General features: G+C 43.4%; 1 protein-coding gene across 1 annotated transcript; it reads right to left on the minus strand.

The window, feature by feature from the left end:
* Positions 1-505: 505 nt before the first annotated feature.
* Positions 506-22,902, minus strand: LOC139369817 (complement component 1, q subcomponent-like 4b). Its single transcript, XM_071109091.1, has 2 exons — positions 22,357-22,902; positions 506-685 (listed from the first exon to the last, which is right to left on the minus strand). The coding sequence occupies exons 1-2, from the start codon at positions 22,900-22,902 to the stop codon at positions 506-508; spliced, it is 726 nt and encodes a 241-aa protein (XP_070965192.1).
* Positions 22,903-24,791: the final 1,889 nt, after the last annotated feature.

The following is a 24,791-nucleotide window of genomic DNA, read 5'->3' on the forward strand; positions in this document are numbered from 1 at the left end:
ATAAAAATTAAAAAAAGAAATGTAAAATATATACTTTCTTTAGACCTGCAGGCGAACGGACCCCTGCAGTACCTCCGCGGACCCATAGCCGTGGGAAGTAAGGGTGCTGCAGCACGACAAACGAATGGATGTTTATATTAAATTAACATTTCTATATACACACTTGCACATTAGATGCCTTCTAACTGCACTTGGTTTGGAATGTTATGTTTTGGCCACTATCCAAACTTTTATAGACATAAAAAACACAGAGCAAATATACATTTTCCTTTTCCCACTGCATCTGTTTCTTTAAATAATGTGTGTGTTTAGCAACAGAGAGAGAGAGAGAGAGAGAGAGAGAGAGAGAGAGAGAGAGAGAGAGAGAGAGAGAGAGAGAGAGGTTTAGAGAATCAGGTTGGATGAGAATCCTGAAGAAGGTGCTGTATATGTTTGCCTGGGAGATTATTTGTTTTGTGTGTTTTGTGTATGTTTGTGTGTGTATGTGTGTAACGCATGAATGCCATCAGTCAGGGTAGATGAGGAAGCCAGAGAAGGTGCTGTATTTGTTGGTGTTTCCTCCGTGGACTTTGCCCCCATCGAGCTGCACACACACTTCGTCCCCCACGTCCAGGTGCAGGATGACACTGTTGGAGGCATAGTCATAGTTCAGATCAGCATCCTGGGCTATGGCACTGGCCCTCACCTGAGAGAGAGAGAGGAACAAAGAGAGAAAGAGAGAGAGAGATGGCGAGACAGAGAGGGACAAAGAGAGAGAAAGAGACAGAGAAGGGGGGTGGGGTGGGGTGGGGTGGTAGGTTGGAGAAAGTGACTAAGTAGAGTGTTAGTGGATAAATAATACAGACATGGAAAGCACATCATCTAATTGCATGTATTTAATCCAAAGACAAGATCTAATTCATTTGGCTGTGATGTGTTTATACATATACAGTACTATATAATGTAATATCTCAGCCTATGCCAAGAGAACACTGCTTCTCCAGCTGCTCTCTCCTCATCTCACTATGTGTTCTCTCATAGTCCTAGAGCATCTGGTCCTTTTGGTGTTGGCACAGGGCTACTCATTTTTCCTAAATGTAGATTTGTATCTTTTCCCCCTCTCTCATCTGTCCATCTCTTCACTTGAATTACATGCTGTCACTGTCACTTGTCCACTCAAGCTTAGCATTGTTGTCATCTATCGCACACCAGGTACCCTTGGAGAGTTCTTCAATGAGCTTGACACTTTATAAGTTAAGCTAATTTTCCGATGATGACTCACCACTCATCGTACTGGGAAACTTCAACCTCCTGACTCCTGACTTCATCTAATTTCTTTCCACCTCTTTCTTTCCCCTCCTTGCCTCTTTTGACATCACACTTTCTCAGTCCCCTCCCACTCGCAAGGCAGGCAATACGCTTGACCTACTCTTTAGTAGAAGCTGTTCGCCTACTGATCTCACTGCAACCCCCCCTTCAGATCTCTGATCACTACTTTGTTTCTTTTTCTCTCCTTCTCTCCTCCAACCTTACCCGCTCAGCTCCTACCCATGTGATGTGCCATCACAATATTCTCTCTCTCTCCCACTATTCTCTCCTTATCTATCCTATCATCTCTTCCTGCTAAATCCTTCTCCCTCCTTTCTCCTAACTTTGCCTCCTCGAGCCTACTCTCCCTCCTTTGACTCTAACTGTTCCCTTTTCTGCCAGTCGGCTTGACCCTCCCGTCCAGCTCTGTGAATGAGTGACTCACTGCATGCCCACAGAACAAGGCTGTGGCTGTTGGACAAAAATGGAGGAAAACTAAACACTGGCGAACCTATCATCCTTCCACTTCCTCCTCTCTACCTTCTTTTCTTCTGTATCCACTGCTAAAGCCACTTTCTATCACTCTAAATTTCAAGCCTCTGCTTCCAACCCTGGGAAACTCCTTTCCACCTTCTCCTCCTTCCTTAATCCTCCACCTCCTCCCCCTCCCTACTCCCTCTCTGACGAATTTGTCAACCACTTTGAAAAAAAGTCCACTCCTCACACAGAACTACCATATGCCTTGACCTCTTTCTCCACTCATTCTCCAGTTTTAATCCTGTGACTATTGATGTCCAGTCACCCGGCAACCTGCCCACTCAACCCCATCCTCTCTTCCCTTCTCTAGACTATCTATGGAGACTTCCCATTCCTCACTTTCCTCATCAACTCATCCCTGACCACTGGTTCCGTCCCCTCTGACTTCAAGATGGCCAGAGTCGCTCTCCTCCTCAAGAAACCAACATTCAACCACTCTGATGTCAAAACTACAGACCGGTATCCCTTCTTTTTTTCTCCAAACACTTGAGCGTGCGTCTCTGACCAACTCTCTCGTTATCTCTCCCAGAATGATCTTCCTGACCCTAACCAGTCAGGCTTCAAGACGGTTCACTCAACTGAGACTGCTCTCTTCTGTGTCACGAAGGCTCTCTGCTCTGCCAAAGCTGACTCACTCTCCTCTCTTCTCATCCTCCTAGATCTATCCACTGCCTTTGACACCGTGAACAATCAGATCCTCTTCTCCACCCTGTCAGGGCTGGGCGTCTCAGGCTCTGCACACTCCTGGATGGCATCCTACCTGGCAGGGTGCTCTGCTGGTGTCCCCCAGGGCTCGGTTCTAGGCCCTTTCTTCTTTTCTCTATGCACCAAGTCACTCAGGTCCGGCATATCCTCTGATGATCTTTCCTATCATTCCTATGTAGATGACACTCAACTACTTTTCTCATTCTCCCTTCTGACACACAGGTGGCGACATGCATCTCTGTGTGTCTGGCAGATATCTTAGCTTGAATGTCAGCCCACCACTCCAAGCTCAACCTCGACAAGACAGAGCTGCTCTTCCTCTCGGGGAAGTCCTGCCCGCTCAAGACCTCTCCATCACTGTCGACAACTCCACAGTGTCACCCTCACAGAGTACAAAGAACCTTGGCATGATCGTGGACAACACCATGTCATTCTCTGCAAACTTCAAAGCAGTGACTCACTCCTGCAGGTTTATGCTCTACAACATCCGTTGAGTACATTCTTCACATAGGAAGCAGCACATGTCCTAATCCATGAACATTTGAACATCTTGGCCATGTTCTGTTATAATCTCCACCTGGCACAGCCAGAAGAGGACTGGCCATCCCACATATGCTCTCTCTAATTCTCTCTTTCTTTCTCTCTCTCGGAGGACCTGAGCCCTAGGACCATGCCCCAGGAATACCTGATGATGACTCCTTGCTGTCCCCAGTCCACCTGACTGTGCTGCTGCTCCAGTTTCAACTTTTCTGCCTTATTATTATTCGACCATGCTGGTCATTTATGAACATTTGAACATCTTGACCATGTTCTGTTATAATCTCCACCCGGCACAGCCAGAAGAGGACTGGCCACCCCACATAGCCTGGTTCCTCTCTAGGTTTCTTCCTAGGTTTTGGCCTTTCTAGGGAGTTTTTCCTTGCCACCGTGCTTCTACACCTGCATTGCTTGCTGTTTGGGGTTTTAGGCTGGGTTTCTGTACAGCACTTTGAGATATCAGCTGATGTACGAAGGGCTATACAAATAAATTTGATTTGATTTGATTTGATTTGTATTCTCCCATCTGCACTATTGCAACTCTTTGTTGTCTGGGCTCCCCACTTGTGCCATCAAACACCTGCAACTTATACAGAATGTAGCAGCCCGTCTGGTGTTCAACCTTCCCAAGTTCTCTCATGTCACCCCGCTCCTCCGTACACTCCACTGGCTTCCAGTTGAAGCTCGCATCCACTACCAGACCATGGTGCTTGCCTACTGAGCAGCAAGGGGAACTACCCATCCCCAACTTCAGGCTATGCTCAAACCCTACATCCCAACCCAAGCACCCCGTTGTGCTATTTCTGGTCTCTTGGCTGTCCCATCCCTACAGGAGGTCAGCTCCTGCTCAGTCCAGTCAAAGCTCTTCTCTATCCTGGCACCCCAATGGTGGAACCATAGAGATCCTATTAAATAACTAGAGGGGCTATGTCATCCCACATGAAAAAATACTATTGTGTATACTATGGTAGGAATACTGTAGTGTTTTTGCATACCTTACTGTAGTATTTACAGTTTACTATAGTATAAATACTGTAGTAAAAAAATAGTAGTACATACTATAGTAATTACTGTAGTGTTTTTGCAGACTAGTATTTACTGAAGTGTTTTGCGGACTGTAGTATGGTATACTGTAGAATTTACTGTCGAGTTTGTGCAAGCTGTAGTATACTGTAGTATTTACTGTAGTGTTTTTGGGGGGACACTACTGTAGTATTTACTAAAGTGTTTGTGTATTATTATCTTTGACAATGAAGTGGGGGGCTTTCTCCTTGAGGATACCTACTGGAGAAATACTAAAATATGACATTTTCCATAACCTGTAGGTAGGTAACCTGTAGGGAACAAAATATATTGTCTATACTTGGGTTTAGGTTTCTCACTTACGGGTGGCACAAATTGGGATATGCGGGAGGGGAACGCACAGTGTATATGCAAATTAAATACTGTAGTATTTACTATAGTTGAAATGTTTTTGGGTTCTTGTGGACAATTCTGTAGTATTTACTTGTGTTTTTTTGTGTTGCTAATACTGTAGTGTTTAGTATAGAATACTACAAAATTCTATACAAAGTACTACACACGATTGAGGTTTACTACAGTGTGTCATACAGTATCCTACAGTATACTACAGTTTACTACATAATTATATAGTAAGTACTGTAGTATTCTATAGTAAACTCAAATCAAATCAAATCACATTTTATTTGTCACATGCACCGAATACAACAGGTGTAGACCTTACAGTGAAATGCTTACTTACAAGCCCTTAACCAACAATGCAGTTTTAAGAAAATACTAGTGGTGCAACGGATCACAAAACGGTTTGGAGTCACGGATTGGATCATTTTTCAGATCAGCAAAAAAAAAAGAAGGGAGACAAGTTAAACTTTGCTTTCCATTTATTACTTAAAGAACACTTAAAACAAGGAACTTTTCAATGTTTAAATAACATTTAAAAATATATATATATTCAATAGGCAATAGTTAAATTAAAGTGCAATATGAGGCATGACACCTTCTTCCTTTGAACAATAGTGAATGTAAAAATAGCTTGTGTCTTCATCATCAATAGAATTTTTTTTTTAAAGAAAGAATCAAAGCAGACCTGAGCTTATAACTTATTTTTCAAAAAGATGATGTCTACATTGTCTGGGGAGAGGGAAGACCTCTTTACAGTCACTATGTCCCCTGCCGTGGTAGCATCTTGCCATCATGGCAATGTGAGGGTATTTACACTCATTGCGTTCCACCATGTTAGTGGATCACCATCCACTGGAATGTCGCTTGCTGCCTTGTAGGATGCCACCTCCTCTTTGATGGTGTTGGAAAACGTCTAATCAAAAATTATGATTCTAACAGCAATAGCATAGACTTAGATTAGACTTAGATTAGACTGTAGTGTATTTATTATTTAAGTAATTCACTTATGTTTATTTGTTTACCTCTTCAGTGGCCTCAATGTCAGTGGTGAGATCACTGTATGTCCTCCGATGTAGGGCAGGGTCTAGGTGAGACAGGGACTTGAACCTTGGATCCAGTGCAGTAGATCTATGAAGGTAGTCCTGTACACTAGGGGGTTATCTGGGGTTCAGGTCCTGTCTAAAGGCAGCCTTGACATCTTTAGCTGTTACGCCTGTCGTCGGAAGGCAGGACCAAAGCGCAGCGTGGTAAGTGTTCATGATTTTTATTTATCAAAACACTCGAACAAAATAACAACGTGAAAGACGAACAGTTCTGTAAGGCAAATAAACTATACAGAAAACAACTACCCACAAAACACAGGTGGGAAAAAGGCTGCCTAAGTACGATAGACAGCTGCCTCTGATTGGGAACCACACTCGACCAAAAACGAAGAAATAGAAAACATAGAAATAAAGAAACTAGAATGCCCACCCTAGTCATACCCTGGCCTAACCAAAATAGAGAATAAAAACCTCTCTATGCCCCCCCAAAGGTGCGGACTCCGGCCGCAAAACCTGACTCTAAAGGGGAGAGTCCGGGTGGGCATCTCTTCACGGCGGCGGCGCCGGTGCGGGACGTAGACCCCCCTCCGCCCGCAGATCCCTTCGCTTTGGTGGCGGCCCATGGATCATCACTGGAGGCTTCGTGCCATGGATCATCACTGGAGGCTTCGTGCCATGGATCATCACTGGAGGCTTCGTGCCATGGATCATCACTGGAGGCTTCGGGCCATGGATCATCACTGGAGGCTTCGTGCCATGGATCATCACGTGGAGCCGGAACAGGTCTCACCGGACTGAGGAGACGTACTGGCAGCCTTGTGAGTGGAGCTGCCTGCTCCTCCTCAGGCGAAAACCTGAGAAAAATCCAACCAGGAAGTGGGAAATCTGAGGTTTGTAGTTTTTCAAGTGATTGCCTATCCAATGTAAATGGGGTCAGATTGCACTTCCTAAGGCTTCCAGTAGATGTCAACAGTCTTTAGAAAGTTGTTTCAGGCTTCTATTGTGAAAGGGGAGCAAATAAGAGCTGTTTCAACAAGTGGTCAGCCTGAAAGCCATTAGTTGTGTCTCGCACGTGGCCTTGAGCGCGCGGTCGTTCTCTTTCCTTTCTATTGACAACGGAATTGTCCGGTTGGAATATTATTGAAGATTTATGATAAAAACATCCTAAAGATTGATTATATACATTGTTTGACATGTTTCTACGAACTTTAATGGAACTTTTTTGTCTTTTCGTCTGGACTTAGTGCCCGCTCTTTGTGCATTGGGATTAGTGAACTAAACGCGCAAACAAAAAGGAGGTATTTGAACATAGAGATGGACTTTATCGAACAAAACTAACATTTTTTTGTGGAACTGGGATTCCTGCTAGTGCATTCCGATGAAGATCATCAAAGGTAAGTGAATGTTTATAAAGCTATTTCTGACTTTTGTTGACTCTACAACTTGGCGGGTATCTGTATGGCTTGTTTTGGTGGCTGAGCGCTGTACTCAGATTATCGCATGGTGTGCTTTCGCCGTAAAGCTTTTTAAAAATCTGACACAGCGGTTGCATTAAGGAGAAGTTTATCTTTAATCCTATGTATAAAACTTGTATCTTTCATCAATGTTTATGATGAGTATTTCTGTAAATTGATGTGGCTCTCTGCAAATTCACCGGATGTTTTGGAGGCAAAACATTACTGAACATAACGCGCCAATGTAAACTGAGATTTTTGGATATAAATATGAACTTTATCGAACAAAACATACATGTATTGTGTAACATGAAGTCCTCTGAGTGCCATCTGATGAAGATCATCAAAGGTTAGTGATTCATTTTATCTCTATTTCTGCTTTTTGTGACTCCTCTCTTTGGCTGGAAAATGGCTGTAGGTTTTTTTGTGACTAAGCGCTGACCTAACATAATCGCATGGTATGCTTTCGCCCTAAAGCCTTTTTGAAATCAGACACTGTGGCTGGATTAACAAGAAGTTTATCTTTAAAATGGTGTGTAATACTTGTATGTTTGAGGAATTTTAATTATGAGAGTTCTGTTGTTTGAATTTGGCGCCCTGCGACGCTATCCCAGAGAGGTTTTAAGCATATGAGTGGCCTTCAAAGGAGGCGGTCCATCTGGTTCACTGAGATTCCCCTTTGGGATGCTAAATTGATCACATGTTCAAAGCAAGCTATCTGTGGCCCCAGTCCATCTTCTAACACGGCATTTACCTGGCATTATCTGTGGTGATTGGGATATTGCTATCGGGCCTTTCTAGCTTCCACTCTGCTATTGCTCCGAGCAGTACTTGCGCCAGATTTGTGCCTGTGTGACTCTCATTGATGGGGCGTGTCTGTAGCATCGGACTTCGTATCTCCCACTCCTCTGTGGTGTAGTGAGCAGTCACAGTCACGTAGCTTTCTGTTACCCTGGAGGTCCACTCCTCTGTGGTGTAGTGAGCAGTCACAGTCACGTAGCTTTCCTTACCCTGGAGGTCCACTCCTCTGTGGTGTAGTGAGCAGTCACAGTCACGTAGCTTTCTGTTACCCTGGAGGTCCACTCCTCTGTGGTGTAGTGAGCAGTCACAGTCACGTAGTTTTCTGTTACCCTGGAGGTCCACTCCTCTGTGGTGTAGTGAGCAGTCACAGTCACGTAGCTTTCTGTTACCCTGGAGGTCCACTCCTCTGTGGTGTAGTGAGCAGTCACAGTCACGTAGCTTTCTGTTACCCTGGAGGTCCACTCCTCTGTGGTGTAGTGAGCAGTCACAGTCACGTAGCTTTCCTTACCCTGGAGGTCCACTCCTCTGTGGTGTAGTGAGCAGTCACAGTCACGTAGCTTTCTGTTACCCTGGAGGTCCACTCCTCTGTGGTGTAGTGAGCAGTCACAGTCACGTAGCTTTCCTTACCCTGGAGGTCCATTCCTCTGTGGTGTTGTGAACAGTCACAGTCACGTAGCTTTCCGTTGCCCTGGAGGTCCACCTGTATGTGGTGAGGGAAACAGAGGATGCCTTGGATAATTCGGTGACAATGTTGATATTTTCCTGTCCATTAAGATGACTGGCATGATCTTCATACTGAAGTGGGTGTGTGAGGGGATTTCGTAGCGTGGCTCAAGTACTTTCACCATATTTTGAAACCCTTTGTTTTCCACAACAGAGTATGGTCTCATATCTGCAGTGATAAACATCCCAATAGATTTGGTGATGGCTTTAGTACGGTCTGATTCTGCAGCAAAGGGCTTAAATGGCGCGGTGAGAAGTTGTCTCTTGGCTGAGTTGGCTCCCGTCACTGAAACACCAGGGTGATGACGCTATAAATATGTGGCTATGCTCAATGTATTCCCATGATCATACGGCTTTCTTGTGGCACAATGCCTACACACCGTAATGGTGTTGTCCACCACCCTTCTTCCAACATCATATTTGACAGGGAAGCCAACATGCTCCCATACATGAGACTTGAATGAAGCGGGTGGCTTTTCCAGTTCTTCAGCTCCTCCGCTAGCCATGGCTGTCACTGCTCTTATTTCTTCTTTGCTTTTTGCAATGTGAGCATCCGTGAGTGATTCGTTGTGATTCAACATGCCTCGTTCACGTGAACAGTACACACAACTGCTTTAAAAAAAACAATCAAATCAACCTTCAGGCTTCAGAGTAAAACACAGCATAGTCTTGTCTTTATCTTTTCACTGCAACTCTGCATCGATATTTAGGGAATTATTACTTTAAAAAGTAACAGCGACAGTAAAACTGTATTTCACACTATGATGGTTAAACTTTGCAAATGATCTGCGGTTCATATGCGTGCCGAACCCGTGGGGGGTAATCCTCACAGATCAACTAAGGTCCGTTACACCACTAGAAAATAGCTAAAAAAGTAAGAAATAAAAGTAAGAAATAATGAAAGAGCAGCGGTAAAATAACAATAGCGAGGCGATATACAGGGGGTACCGGTACAGAGTCAATGTGGAGGCTATATACAGGGGGTACCAGTACAGAGTCAATGTGGAGGCTATATACAGGGGGTACCGGTACAGAGTCAATGTGGAGGCTATATACAGGGGGTACCGGTACAGAGTCAATGTGGAGGCTATATACAGGGGTACCGGTACAGAGTCAATGTGGAGGTTATATACAGGGGGTACCGGTACAGAGTCCATGTGGAGACTATATACAGGGGTACCGGTACAGAGTCAATGTGGAGGCTTTATACAGGGGGTAACGGTACAGAGTCAATGTGGAGGCTATATACAGGGGGTACCGGTACAGAGTCAATGTGGAGGCTGTATACAGGGGGTACCGGTACAGAGTCAATGTGGAGACTATATACAGGGGTACCGGTACAGAGTCAATGTGGAGACTATATACAGGAGGTACCGGTACAGAGTCCGTGTGGAGACTATATACAGGAGGTACCGGTACAGAGTCAATGTGGAGACTATATACAGGGGGTACCGGTACAGAGTCAATGTGGAGACTATATACAGGAGGTACCGGTACAGAGTCCGTGTGGAGACTATATACAGGGGGTACCGGTACAGAGTCTGTGTGGAGACTATATACAGGAGGTACCGGTACAGAGTCAATGTGGAGACTATATACAGGGGGTACCGGTACAGAGTCCGTGTGCAGGGGCACTGTGGTATTTGTTATGTGGGATGAACCTTCAAAGTTCCAAAATGGGGCATTTTACTTATGTAATAAAATAAAAGTAAGGCATGCGATATATCAGAGACTGTGTAATATAATTATTATATTGTCACATAATTATAAATACAGTTTATATACGTTTCTGTGTAAATAGCCTCTAAAATATATATAAACAGAATGTACAAATTGTTTTTCTTGGAAAATGTCAGTACTTGTTGCATTTACAACTTGTCTAAGTCCTATCATCAACTGAATTCAGTCAGTGTATGGCTGTGGATTCACTGCATTGTTTGATTAGAATGCTGGCATATTGGCGGTTAATTTGAAATATCCTCTTAAACTGTCATGCTAGTTAGCTAACAAATACACAGTGCAGATAAATACTTCAAATTCATTAATACAGTACTGGCAAACCATGTTTGACCAACTCACCTATCAAAAGGGCTGAACTTTATCCCATTACAAGAAGGTTCATGTCCATTCTAGTATTCTAATTCCTTATTCTATGTTTGGAACCAGCTTCCTCGTGATGCTAGGACAGCTGAGTACCTGCCCCTCTTCCAAAACCATCTGAAACCCTACATCTTCAAAGAGTATCTTAAATAAGACATCTCAGTCTTATCCCATTCCACACCCATTTCCTTGCACTCATCTTCTCCTACGAGCACTGACTTTGCTGATCATTTCCTTATTGAGGAAAAATGTATTACTATGACTGTGATATGTGGTTGTCTCACCTAGAGCAATGAATGCACAAACTGTAAGTCACTCTGGATAAGAGTGTCTGCTAATGACTAAAATGTAAACATGGAGACTCTTGCACTCCCACGCCCCCGTGTAACCCTTCCTGTTGTCCCTGCTTCCTCATACACCACCCCACCACAGACAACCTTGCCCACTGGCCCGGACCCATCTCTTCCACTGAGCAACCACTCTAATTCTCCTCTCTGTGGTACATTAGCCTCATGTCTGTAATGTAATCATGGCCTGAGGTTGAGCCTTGGTCGTCATGGTCATCTAAATGTTCATTACTGGGATGAGAAGGACACGGGGGAATATGGGCGGATTATGGCTCATCCCTATGTGTTAATTTACAACTACCCTTCCAAGACCCAACACCCAACATCTCCCCAACACACATACACATACTGTAAATCATAAATATTCACTACTAATGGCCCAAAAGAAGGAATATGGGTATTTCCCCTCTGTCTCTATTTCTTATTTTTACCTCTCTCTTCTTCTCAGCTTCCCTCCTCCAATCTTCCCTCTATCCATCTTTTATCTCTCCATCCCTCTCTCTCTCTCCTCACATTTCTCATCTCATTCTCTTTTCTCTCTCTCATTCTCTTTTCTCTCTGTTTTTTCCTCCTTCACTCTGGGGTCTTTGTATAATGTCATCGGTACAGAGGCCTTCCTGTCCAATGTATTGCTCTAAATAGAAGAGCTGTGTATTGACCTTTGACCCAGAGCCTTCATTGAGAACACAACCTCACACTATCGATTTATCGGGATGTCCAGCACCTATTGCAGTGGAAGAATGATAGAGAGCGCCTCCTAGATGGTTTAGTTGGGGTCAGGGTAGACATGCTTCAACAGAGCATCAATCTCAATGTTCCTCATAGTCATAATATAGAAACCAGCTTAATGTGATTAGAACATGGTTTTAACTGATCTTTGCTTTCCTATTTAATAATGAAGTATTTTACAAACTCTCACCAGTCATGCATTTATATGTATGCCTCAAACAATTATACAAGTATATTCCATTTATATTCATTATACATGGTAAAACATAGGAAAAGACACTGCTCATGGTATACACATTTTGTGTACACAAATGGCCTATAATGAGTTGCACTACATCTTAAGTCGTGCCATTTCTTAATTGTCTGTTTGTAGCCCTAATTACTAAAGCTGCATATAATGAATAGTAACATCACCAGATAAATAGCCAACTGCTCAAGCATGGGATCCATTTAATCGTGGAAAAATTAAACACACTAGCGCATCTATATTAATTAATGCAAATCTGATACCCTCACTCCATCCTTGTCTCTCTCCCAGGACCTAGGCCTGGCTGAGGATATGTTCCATCATCTCAACCTGTCACCTAGTCCCTGTCCCCTATGATCGGTTAGACATATCAAATGAAACTAACCATTTCTCCACAACCCGGTTGGCAATAACACATTTTTTTTTGCACATATCATCAATTTAACTGATTAGGCTACTCAGGAAATGTTCCCATATTCTTAAAGGCCAGAATATCTCTTTCCATGTACAGCTTGTTGCATGGGCCTTTTTTCTTCTTCCCAAAGACTCACATGAATCGATCCGTTCCCTTTGTTGTTTTTAATTCAACTCACATCACTCCATTAATTGTTCTGTCTCTCCCTCTCCGCCTAACACCCCCTCCATCATCCTCCCTCCGTCCGCAGCCCCTCACTATCTCTTCATTCTGGACCCATCTATCCATCTTTTTTTGTCCTTTCCCCAGAATGAGATGCAGGTCACGCTTGCGGATTCTTCCCCTGCCATGGCAGTGTTGGCGGGAGCGGCGGCTAAGCGTGTCCCTGTCCGGTCTAAATTGGATTGATTAACGGCGCGCTGCTGTGCCAGGTCTCCCGGGACCCCCTCCAACAACCCCCCCCCCCCCCCCTCCCCCCAAACTCCAGAGGCTACAGGGCTCGGTAATTGGTAGTCGAACAGCCATGGCAGCTCCCTCCTTAATGGCTCCCACTCCTCAATAACTCCATACAATCACAATAAATGGGGCCACAGAATAGGCTACTGCGGTCAGACGGTCTCCTGAAACAGTGGCGGGAGGTCAGAATAAAAATCCATGCCTGGCTACACACACTGTTGTCTATAAAAGCTGCTGGACTAGTAGTATTTTCTTTAGTAGTCTATTTTTTTAATGTATCTCAGGTAGACTGGAGACACATAAAGGAATTGCATCTTTTAAAGATCTTTTGCCATCTTATATAGACTTCCTGTTCTCTGAGAGAAATGAATGACTCCCGTGAGGAGGATCTGTGATGTGGTTTTGTGTAAAACAAAATTGAGAACGGAGAGGCTGACTTGCTGTCAATCCCCACATCTGTCTACATGGTTGAGTGGCATTAATCCCCTGACATTCTCTGAGTTGTGTTTTGAGGGGCGGGCAAGGAGGAGAACCTTTCCAGGAGAACCTTTTTCCATAGATGTATAGCTAGGCGGCTTATGTTAATCTACACTGGGTTGTTGTGGTTTAGGGTTAAGGTTAGTATTATAGTTTGGTATGGGCCTTGCCACATCCTTCTGTCATTCTCTCTTGGTAGCACTTGGTCATTCCTGGTTCACAGGTGGGACATTTGTGTAGAACTGTGGTAGCAATACAACTACGAACCAAAGCTAGTCAGTAGGGATGTCATGATTGTTGGTCATATTGGTATCATACGATATATAGTCTAATAAGTATCAGGCGATATCATTAATAGTATCAGACGATATATCGCCATATTAGTATCGGCCGATAATGGCAACAACAAAAAATAACAACATATAAAGGGTTTCTGAGAATCTTTTTCATAAGAAATATGAAATAGTAAAACATCTTATCGAGCAATTGGCCAGCTTTTACTTAACGTATGACACTGCCCAGTTTTGAATTCAAGGTCAAATGGCATGAGTGTTCTGTCTATTTGAATATCCCAAAGCTACCAATATGCTACCTTCAACCTCCTTCAAACTGCATGCAGAGACATCAAAATGGTATACATGAGTTGGTCTGACTCCCAAGTCCAACATACCAAAGTATCCCTTCAAAGGGTCATAACAAGGGCTGTGACAGTGCTGGTGTGTACCCCTCCTCCCTACAATGACCCTTTAAACATGGCATTCAGCGAATTATATTTGCTAGCGATAAGGAGGCCTGGTTATTTATGACTTCTGGCACAGAGCCATAGGGGACATTACTTCACATTACTTCAGGCTCAGACAGCAGAAAATATATTCAGTCGCTGACATTTCACGTGTAATGTTTATGATTGATGTATAGTTGTATTGTACTTCCTAATATAACCTAGTGGCTCAACAGCAATTCTGCCCAATAATGAAGCGTCATGGTGTAACATTTAAAAACCATGTTGGTGAAACCAATGTATGAAAATGAGAATACATGTACTGATGAAGTCAAATATATTTCAACTTTTCACTGCAATGGAGCGGAATGTTCTGGTTTTTCCTTTCAAAACTGGTTAAAATGACTACTTTTACCCTGTAGGCACCTGCGACTTACCACAGGTGTGTCTTACACAAGACATTAAATTAAAATGATTCCCTCCAACCAATTTAGAATTTTGAATAATTTAGTCCTGGCCATTTCTTTGAAGTAAAAAAATATACATTTCAGTTCATATTTTATTTATTGGTCCTGTGCAGTTCTAAATCAAACAAATACTCTTGTGAACACGAAAGTCTTTCAATTTCAACTTATTTTAGAAGAAATAGTGAATCATGCAAAGGTGCATTTGTATGTAGGGTCTTATTTATGATGTTACCCTCAACTCTAAAGTAAGTGCATGGTCAAACAGCAATGAGAAAATAATTATTTGTATAAATAAATACAGCATACCAATTACAGAGCATATTGTAAATACTACCACCATAAATGTTACAGTACCAGAATTTACACAAAGGGAACAGGAGCAGTCTGATTAGAGAACCAGAGCAGTGAATCTCAGTTTGGGCTCTCACCCAGTAACTATCAAAATGAAACCTTGTTTTCTCTAAAAGGGGAGGAGGGGGAGCAGTGGGAGTGTGAAAGAGAGAAAGGCAAATCGGGATTATTGTCAACTGCAGTGGAGATTGATATCGACAAGGGAGTGAATTCCTGTCTGTTGGCCAAATGCCGTGCCGACTTGAGCTGCTGCTGGGGAGAGCGAGGGCCCGCGGGACAACAGGGAGGATAACACTGCCTCCACTTTTCATTATTGGGGCACCATTAAATAGGAGAGGGAGAGAGATAGAGAGAGATGGACAAAGGGAAGGAGCTAAAGACACAGAGAGGAGAGAGGGAGGTGGAGACAGAGAGTCCGTGGAGAGCAGAAGGCAGAGAAGGAGAGCTGGGAGAGTACAGGGGAAAAGGGAATGGGGTAAAGAGAAAAGAGAGGAGAGGGATGGTGAAAACGAGGGTAAGTGAGAGAGATTTAGAACGAGACCACAGGAGGGAGCAGCTGCGTGCCACTTTAACAGTCCAAGCACAAGACGGGTAAGGGGAGCCAAACTGGAGGGGGGCTGGAGTATGTGGAGGGAGGGAGCCCATTGGGTAACAAACTGATCAAGCGAGCCGATTTCAGGGGGGCAAGAATGAGACTGGGGAGGTGGGGGTCTGCGTAGTCTCTGTTATTTTGGTGTTTTTCAGTGGTGCCCTGCTCCTCTGGTAATAAAACTGACAGGATTCATTCACAGTGATGTACAGACCTCTCAGAGCGGAGCGAGAAGATTGAGAGGGGTCTCTTAAACTCACCTGTGGGACCACTATGGGCAGAGAGGCAGGGGTCGAGGAGGGGGGGAGAACTGATGGAAATATCCAGTTTATGCAATGCTATGGCGCTCTGTCTGTCTGTCTGTCTGTCTGTCTGTCTGTCTGTCTGTCTGTCTGTCTCCCTCTCTCTCTCTCTGGTCAGCGTTAAGGTGTGCTCTGTTACCATTAGGGTGGTGGTTGTGGAAGCCCTTTAGCAACCATGTGGGTCTGACCCCTAATTGGCATGCTAAATGCTAATATATTGCTATGACACTCTGGACCTAAGGTGAAGACGTTGATTAGAAAGTCCCTAATTGGCTCTGGGCTGGGACGTACCAATGGTGGAGACTGTTCAATTGGATATAAAGGGGTTTCAGCTACAGACGACTCTACCTGCAGAGCATCAACTATAAAGCAGCAACAGATTGAGCAATGACATTAAGTTAAGTGACAGTCAGTCACAGGTAATTTGCTACCCTCTATTGACAATTTGGACATGATGAATATTGGGATCCTTGCGATATTTACCAATACAAACACGTATGCTGGCAGGAAGGCAGACACAAGCATGCATGCACACAAATAGGCATGCGCGCACACAGGCGCACGCACATACATTTTCTTGGACCTTGCTAACCAGTGTTTTCTCCTACATATCATCTGATTACAATGCTATCTATGTGTGTGTACATAGCCCATCTGTAAATAGCCCATCCAACTATCTCATCCCCCATACTGTTATTTATTTTGCTCATTTGCACCCCAGTATCTCTACTTGCACACTCATCTTCTGCACATCTATCACTCCCGTGTTTAATTGCTTTATTGTAGTTATTTCGCCACTATGGCCTATTTATTGCCTTACCTCCCTAATCCTACCTCATTTGCACACACTGTATATAGACCTTTTATATTGTATTATTGACTGTATGTTTGTTAGCCTACCTGGTTAAATAAAGGTGAAATAAAATAAAATAAATAAAAGTGTGGTTGGGTCTTGCAAACATCACGTGACTGATTAAACATTTACTTCACATGTTCAGCCAATCCAAAGACATCTCACACCACTGCCATAAAGGGATCAAGCTGTCATGGTGGGGAGATATTCTTCATTGGCTACCTTTAGTTCCCTCATTATATAATACCATGAGTCATGGGTTAATGCCATACTTTTAGCCTTCACTCTCTATTCTGGCAAATGTTATGCTTCCAACGTCATATACACGTTCATGATCTCTATGGGCTAAATGCTCTATATCCTCCCGTACCAAGAAAATGGTCTTTATCAAACCCATCCTGACATTTGAACACTCCTCAATGAGAAAACCCAACCTTTGGGATGAACTATTGAAGTGTGAGGCAAAATGAGAAGGAAAACAAAGACAAGACAAAAGACCTGAAAAGGAAGAGAAGGGAGGCCTATTAGTCTGCACTGTATAAAGGCCAGTGATGATTAGAGAAATGCATGGACATATAGTGTGTGTGTGTGTGTGTGTGTGTGTGTGTGTGTGTGTGTGTGTGTGTGTGTGTGTGTGTGTGTGTGTGTGTGTGTGTGTGTGTGTGTGTGTGTGTGTGTGTGTGTGTGTGTGTGCGAGCGTACAAGTGTGTGTGAGTGAGTGCGTGAGGGAGGGAGAAAGAAACACACAGCAAAACTGCATTTGTGGTGTACGGACTCATGAGTGTCCTCCTGTGCGGCTCAGTTGGTAGCGCATGGTGCTTGCAATGCAAGGATTGTTGGTTCAAACCCCAAGGGGGACAAGTGCAAAAACACATACCTTTTTTCATAAGTCAAATGAATGACAAGAACCATTGCATGGAAAATGTGCCCTAAAATAAAACGCAGCGATGTCATTTCCAAGGAAGTGTTGTGAATATACACTTATACCAAAGCTTTGCTGTTGCAGTTTCAAACCACGTGTATGTTCTACAAGCTCCGGATGACAAGTAAGGTAACATCAAAACAAATGTAGTCATTAAGTCCTGTGTAGCAGACAGTATCTGGAAGGCTGTACTAAACTAACACCTCCACTGAAACCGATGGTAATTAGTAGCCGCTAATCCTGACAGCGGATACGTCAGGCCCACTAAATGAGATCTAGCGCTTCACACAGTTGTCCAAAAATTAGCTACTAGCATCATTAATTAATGAGCTAATTAAGTTGATGTTGGACCGGATCCCTTCTGAAGTGAATGACTATGTTTTGGATCAGAATGGTATAACTACATTGATATGTATAGCCTAAAGTTTAACTGAATGGAAAAATACTCCCTCTAGCTCTCCAGTAGCCTATGTCCTCTGTGAGGTGTGCAAAGGGCTGAGCCGTGCGAAGTGGGAAGCGGGCCGCGGTTCCAATGTTGTTTTGGGCTTAATTAGTGCTCAGTCTGTCTCCAGGTCTCTTTCTCCAATAGGTCAAATCAAACCAAATGCCACAGTCCTGTAATGGGGACACAGTGTCACAGGCAGCACAATGCTACTGAGCAGTCATGTTGGGTCTAAATGGTTTAGCAGCAGCTCTTTAAACACTGTACTGGACTCATCATAAACTATTATATAGAATAAATATGGGGCCAACATGGGACAGGCCAGGCCTAGACACTCCCAAAATGACCAATCCATGCATTCCATACCGGCTATAAATATTAATGATAATCCCACTCCCAGCTCATCATCGCAAAGGGCAAAATCTATATTGGTTGTAAATTATAGATCTATGGGAAAGGTCACTTACTTTAACAAAAATCTGTTGGTGGCTCAAGCAACATGGAGAGAGGAGATCTGACAGCTCACTAGGGTATGCAGGCTTGTCAGTTGTGAGCTGTGATCAGACATAATATAACTTCCTTCCATAGATAATAGGTACACTGGTACACTGGTCTAATAGGTACACTGGACACACTGGACACACTGGACACACTGGAAAATATGTCAAGGAGCACACGTGAAGGATTCATCATCCATCTAGCAATATCAGATATTCAGAGATTTACGACTGTCAAGGTCTTTAATCATTTGAATTTCTTCCACCTTTCTGACTTTACACTGGCCCTCTCTTTCACACCATCGCTCCTCCTCTTTTCATCTCATCCCTCCTCATCTGTCTTCTTTATGTTGATCTGATCCAGTGCTCTCATGTTGGCCTCGCTGTAGCAGTGTGTCTCTCATCCCGTATGTCCGCTCTCCTTTGTTTATCCATCCATCGTTCTCTCCTCCCTTGATCTCTCTGTCTCCCCACTTGTCTGCAGCCTGCCTCCCGTTTACCTACCCCCAGTTGTGTCGTAATCCCACCTCCCTTTGATTTACCGTGGATAAACCGTGTCTCTGTGTCAACGCCACAGCTGGGGGTGGCGTTGACACCTAGATCTGCCCTTTGAGTTATAGTCAATGTAAATCACACGTACATCCTTTTTTTGCCCTGCACATGCTTCCCCTTAGTGACATCATAACATTCAGTTTCACTGCTCTGCAGATGACACAAGATGACACTATGAGCAAGGACGCAGCCTGAGATCCTCTGGGCAGGGCACTTTTGATCATTCCAAAGTCTAGTTTGAAAACGAAAGACCAGGCATTTTCCATTAGGGCCCCTAGACTTTGGAATGGTCTGTCAGAGATGCTTTTAATGTATGATTTTAATTAGCGATCTTTTTTCATTCTCTATCCTCTGGTCTGTTGCTTTGTTAGTACTTTTCTTTTATTATTTTATGATATGAAGCACTTTTACGTGTATTGAAAAGCGCTGTACAAATAAAGTTATCATTATTATTATTACATAATTATTACATACAACTACATTTTGACTAGGAAACTCAGAAGGACAGGTACAACAACTTAAATGGAACATCACAATGGACACATCACAATTTTCAATTTCTGACAGAATCCAAACAGTATGCCTACACAATGCAACTACCAAACTTTGACATTGATATTGGTACTCCTTGCTGTAACTTTGATATTCATCCGTTGGTCTCTAGCTTTGGCTATACGATGTTCTCCCAGGGTTGTGTTTTCTAATTGACCCCATCGGTTAGCTCCCCTACGAGAGCACTTGTCTATTCACTGCAAAGTGGGACCACGAAGTGGAGTGGGCCTCTGAAGGGGGGGATGGGCACTGAATTAGGTTAAATAATTCAGTTGATGGAAAAAATAATTAATGGGCAAGCCAATAGACAAGCCAGAAGAGACCAGAGGGAGGGGGGGGGCACTTGTGTGTGTGTGTGGTGTGTGTGTGAGGTGTGTGTGTGAGAAGGGACGCACAGGTGGATGGGAGAGGTTCTAATCTAAAGGCCATGAATGATTTAACAGCGGGACAGGACAGGAATGACAATTTCAGTGACGGCACACGACAAACCAGGTCTGCCAATTATGCCTGGCATTTTCCTGTCTTCTTTACTGTGTACTTTATACACCCACTGTCAAATTGATGACTGGGGAGGCAGTGCGGAATCTACCTCATAATAGACCTGCTCAAATAAATACCCCGTGTTACGGGTGCATTGGGGAAGCTGGGAGAAGTGCCAAGTTGGTACAGGATCCGAGGAGAAAACATTATAGACATTTTTATTTACAAAACTTGTGAAATGAATGGTAACTAATAAAATGTTTAAATACTGTATGTGCCTGACCTGAACTCATCCATTCCACCACCAATTGGGTAGGTAACATTAATACTGAACACAAATATCAATGCAACATGCAACAATTTCAAAGATTTTACTGAGATACAGTTCTTATGAGGAAATCAGTCAATTAAAATAAATGCATTAGGCCCTAATCTATGGATTTTACATAACTGGGCAAGGGCGCAGCCATGGGTGAACGTGGGAGGGGCATAGGCCCACCCACTTGGGAGCCAGGTCAACCCACTGGGGAGTCAGACCCAGCCAATAAGAATCAGTTTTTCCCCACAAAAGGGCTTTATTACAGACAGAAATACTCCTCAGCACCCCCTCAGACAATCCCGCAGGTGAAGAAGTGGATCGTCCTGGGCTGGCGTGGTCACATGTGGTCTGCGGTTGTCAGTCAGGTTGGACGTACTGCCAAATTCTCTAGAACTTGTGTACATTCAACACAGTGAAAACTGTCTGATGAAGACAGGTCAGATCCCTTACACTTAGATCTGGTTGTTTGTACTAGTTGACAAGGTGTAAGAAATCTTGAGACTAAAGGTAAGAAATCTTCAACTCTAGCATTTCCATGGAAGACAGTTTTACAGAGATTTTATGACGGATAGTTCAAGTTGTCCATGCCTACCAATCTTTCATGAAAAAGAAGTAGCTATCAGGGTCGCGGTCGACTCAGTAACACACCGCTGCCTGACTATACAGCCTGTAAATGATGTGTAAAGAAACCAAACACCAGTGTTTCATCCAAACACTCAGGCTGATTTGGCTTGGCTGGTAACAATGAGTCTAATTCTATTCCTCTCTGGTAAAGCCCTCTGTGTCGTTCTTCTGTTCCACACCACACATGTCAAAATCGAACCTCATCGAGTCAGGGTTTAATCCCTCAAGCTTGTCATGCATCTCCAGATGGGCAACTTTCAAGCCTTTTTTGGGGCTTTTTTTTTTTGCTTGTTTATTTATTGATGTTAAAGCCGGAGATCCTCAGAGGACAGTAGCCAGCTGTTGCGTTTTGGCGGCACTCCACAGAGATGTGGAGGATCGTTATCCTCTTGATCGCTTAGCTGTCACGGCATTCTCTCTCTTTCTCTCCTGCTGCCCAAATCAGGAGGTGGAACCTGACAAAGCGTAAAACTTGTTTATCTTCTATTAAGTGAGGGCTTACTTGTTCTTATTCAAATGCTGAATGAGTTGTTTTATTCTCATAATAATCTCTACTTCAACATTCCTTCTTTCCCATTTTTATGTTTAATCTTGATTGCTTTGCTTAAGTCATCCTTCAAACATCTTACCAATAATAGAATACTCGGCCCACCTCATTTGGAATAGCAATAGCTAAATAGTTACTGTTGAGGGTTTAGGACGTTTAGGCCTAGCATACTTTGAAGTTGATTGGGATATGTAAGAGTTCCACTGTTCTTACCTGTGCCTTCATGTTTGAACAACAATACTCTCTGCGTGTACCTGTGTAAAATGCAGGTCCTCTGGTTAAATTTCCTACCAGAATAGTTTTTTTTCAAGGTATTTGGATATTTAGTTAGGAAAACAAGTTGATAAATCTCTAAATCTTGCCTATAATCAGACCTTTCCTTTAATAATTTAATAATAATGACACTTTTATCCAAAGTGACTGACAGTCATGAGCGAATACATTTGACATATGGGTAGCCCCAGCGGGAATCGAACCCACGACTCTTGGCATTCATTACAAGCACCATGCTTTACCGACAGAGACTGATGACACATATGCATACAACTCTAACAATTTACCCATTATAACCCTTTCTATTTTTCAGAGAGGCCTATGACAAGGAGAAACACATTAGAGAATAATGGAAGAAGAAGTGATTCAAGAAGGCATAGGCAGATGGGGTTCTCATACTATTATAGAACTTTTGAACTGTTTTAGTGTAAGAACAATTGAGTGCTCATCTGTCTAGAATTCTTTTTTTTCTTCCATTTTGAATGGAAACTGTAGTGACATTTATTGAGAAACTGACACGGGTACGAGCAGCCAATTCCCCCAAATACACACGCACACACAACAATAGACTCCTCTCTGACTCACCTGTCCATTCTTCTTCAGGTCGGCCCACATGCTGGTGCCGTCTCCGCCCCTCATCAGGACATGGTAGGTGAAGAAGTAGATGCCAGGCAGGGGGCAGGTGAACTTGCCAGTACTGGGTTCATAGTAGTTCCCCACATTGGTCACCACATCGTCAAACCTCAACACTTCACTCCCTTCATGCTGTTTACGGAGGCCTGCATAGAAGGCAATCTTGGGGCTGTAGAAGGAGGGGACGTAGCCCCCTGGGCCAGGGCCGGCGGGCCCAGGGGGGCCTGGCTTGCCTGGTTCTCCAGGGGGACCTCTGGGGCCTGGGGGGCCAGGGGGTCCAGGGCTCCCACGAAACCCAGATTTGCCCCTTCTCCCTGTGAAGTCTGGGGGTTGGGGGGAGACAGCAGTCAGCTCGTGGCTTCCCTGTGGGGGGGTGAAAGAGTCGCACACCATCTTGCAGCTGCCGAGCATCTCATAATGGGTGCTCCCGCCCCCAGACGCGCCCCCTTTGGTGGTGTGAACCAATAAGGGGATGGCAACCAGCAGCACCAGCACCATGGCCACGCCCACTCCTGCCCCGATGACACGTTTCCTGCGGCTGAGCCGGGTGGCGGCCAGCGTAAGGAAGTCCTCCTCCCCCTTGGCCGGAACGGTGGTGCCGGCCAGAATGAACTCTGGGATAACCGGGACTAAGGGGAAAGATGGTGAGAGAGAGGCGCTGAGGGGGAAAGGGGAGGAGGCAGAGAGGTTCTACACCGCGAGTAGGTGGTGAGGTAGTTAGGTCAAATAAAGGGAAAGAAGGGGTAAATGAGGGAGAGTGAAAGGGTAAGAGGGTTATGAGGAGAGACTGGAAATACAGGAGATTTCAATGTAAAGAAAGGAAGGAGATGCTATAGGACACTGAAGGAACAACAAAGCTCAGGAGTTGTTGAAGTCAAATGTCAGGAGGAGAAACATGTTTTTCCCTTCCATTAAATAATAACAAAAATGACTAGGTTTATCTTTGGATTTCTCAACACCTTTTTCTTCACATCTATTTTTGAAGATTGGACTTTTCATCCGCAAAGCAATATTTATTCACGTTTTTCATCCCTATTTTCAGTAAAGATCTCACTGATATCAAAAGTAGTATGTTATTATCTTTGGAGGACTAGAGGTGAAACCAGCCAGTTGAGTGTGGACACCTTCTCCGTGTTGCATACATGGGTTGAAACGGACTAAGTCACACATCCAGTTCTTTGGAAGGATAAATACAAGGGTTTTCCCTGGGATGGAATATAGTAGATTGTAGATGGTTCTAGAGGGTTCTTTAAAAATATAAATATTTTTCAGACAAAATGTCAGCAGAATCTCCTGTTGAAATGTCCTTATATTTCTCAGTTGGAGAGCTGTCAGGTGGGGTCTGCTGCTCCAGTATTCCCACTGGAGTCCATCTCACCCAAGGCATTCAGTGAAGGGCACTCACTTGTCTGGTCCAAGGATCAGTGGAAGGGAATGAAAAAAAATGTTTAAATCTCTGGTATTTTTTCCTTCCTCTTTCCTTGTGCTTCTCTTTCTCTATGTATTTTACATTTGATTAATCCTGGGTGTGTTTTCCTCATGGGTAGACTAACATTCCCCTCTCAGATATATATATATTTTTAAGTCAGTATTTATCAAAACACAGTGTTGAGAAAATGTTCTGTTCCTCATGAAAACTTGTTCCTCTGTTTTTTTGTGGCGCGCTGAGTCGTAGCAGAGAATATCTCAGGTTCCACTGTTTGCTTCCGAATCAGACATCTTGTGCCAGGAGCATTCTATTGGGGGAAGGAAATATATTTTGAGATTGACCTGACTAAATTAATACAGAATTTTTTCACTATGGGCAATGGTAATGCCATAGTTATCTATGATCAGATACAATGAAGGGTAGATAATACCTAACCACTATCACAAATCAACTCACTAACACAATTACTGCAAAGCAGTAAAGTGTTTCAATTATCCTATTGGGACTGAGCTACATTTGATGTAAAAAATAAAATAAAATGCAAGAAGTGTAAAGTAACATGATTTAAAACCATATTCCTAAATGGTTACATTTGTGCAAGATTGAACATTTACTTTGTGGATAAAAGTGAGACTATTTGTTCTTTGGAATAATAATAGTAATAATCAAATAAATAATAATAGCCAGGCCTAATAATAATTTTAAACCAAAAAGGTGCTTTGCATAATAAACTGGATTCGTAAATTATTTGGACATAGGAGAGTCAATGAATTATCAGTAACATAACTTTATTTAAGCATTCAAACACATTTCGATATTTCATGTGACCATTTACATGTATTATGTTCCTAAAAATAAAAATATCTATGAGCGATAGAGAGGCTAATTTAAAACAAATCTGTACAACGTTTGTAAAAATATATACATAAATCGTTGCTCACCTTTTCCTCCTCGCTGC

The sequence above is a fragment of the Oncorhynchus clarkii genome, chromosome 17, assembly GCF_045791955.1.
Source record: "Oncorhynchus clarkii lewisi isolate Uvic-CL-2024 chromosome 17, UVic_Ocla_1.0, whole genome shotgun sequence".
Lineage (NCBI taxonomy): Eukaryota > Metazoa > Chordata > Actinopteri > Salmoniformes > Salmonidae > Oncorhynchus > Oncorhynchus clarkii.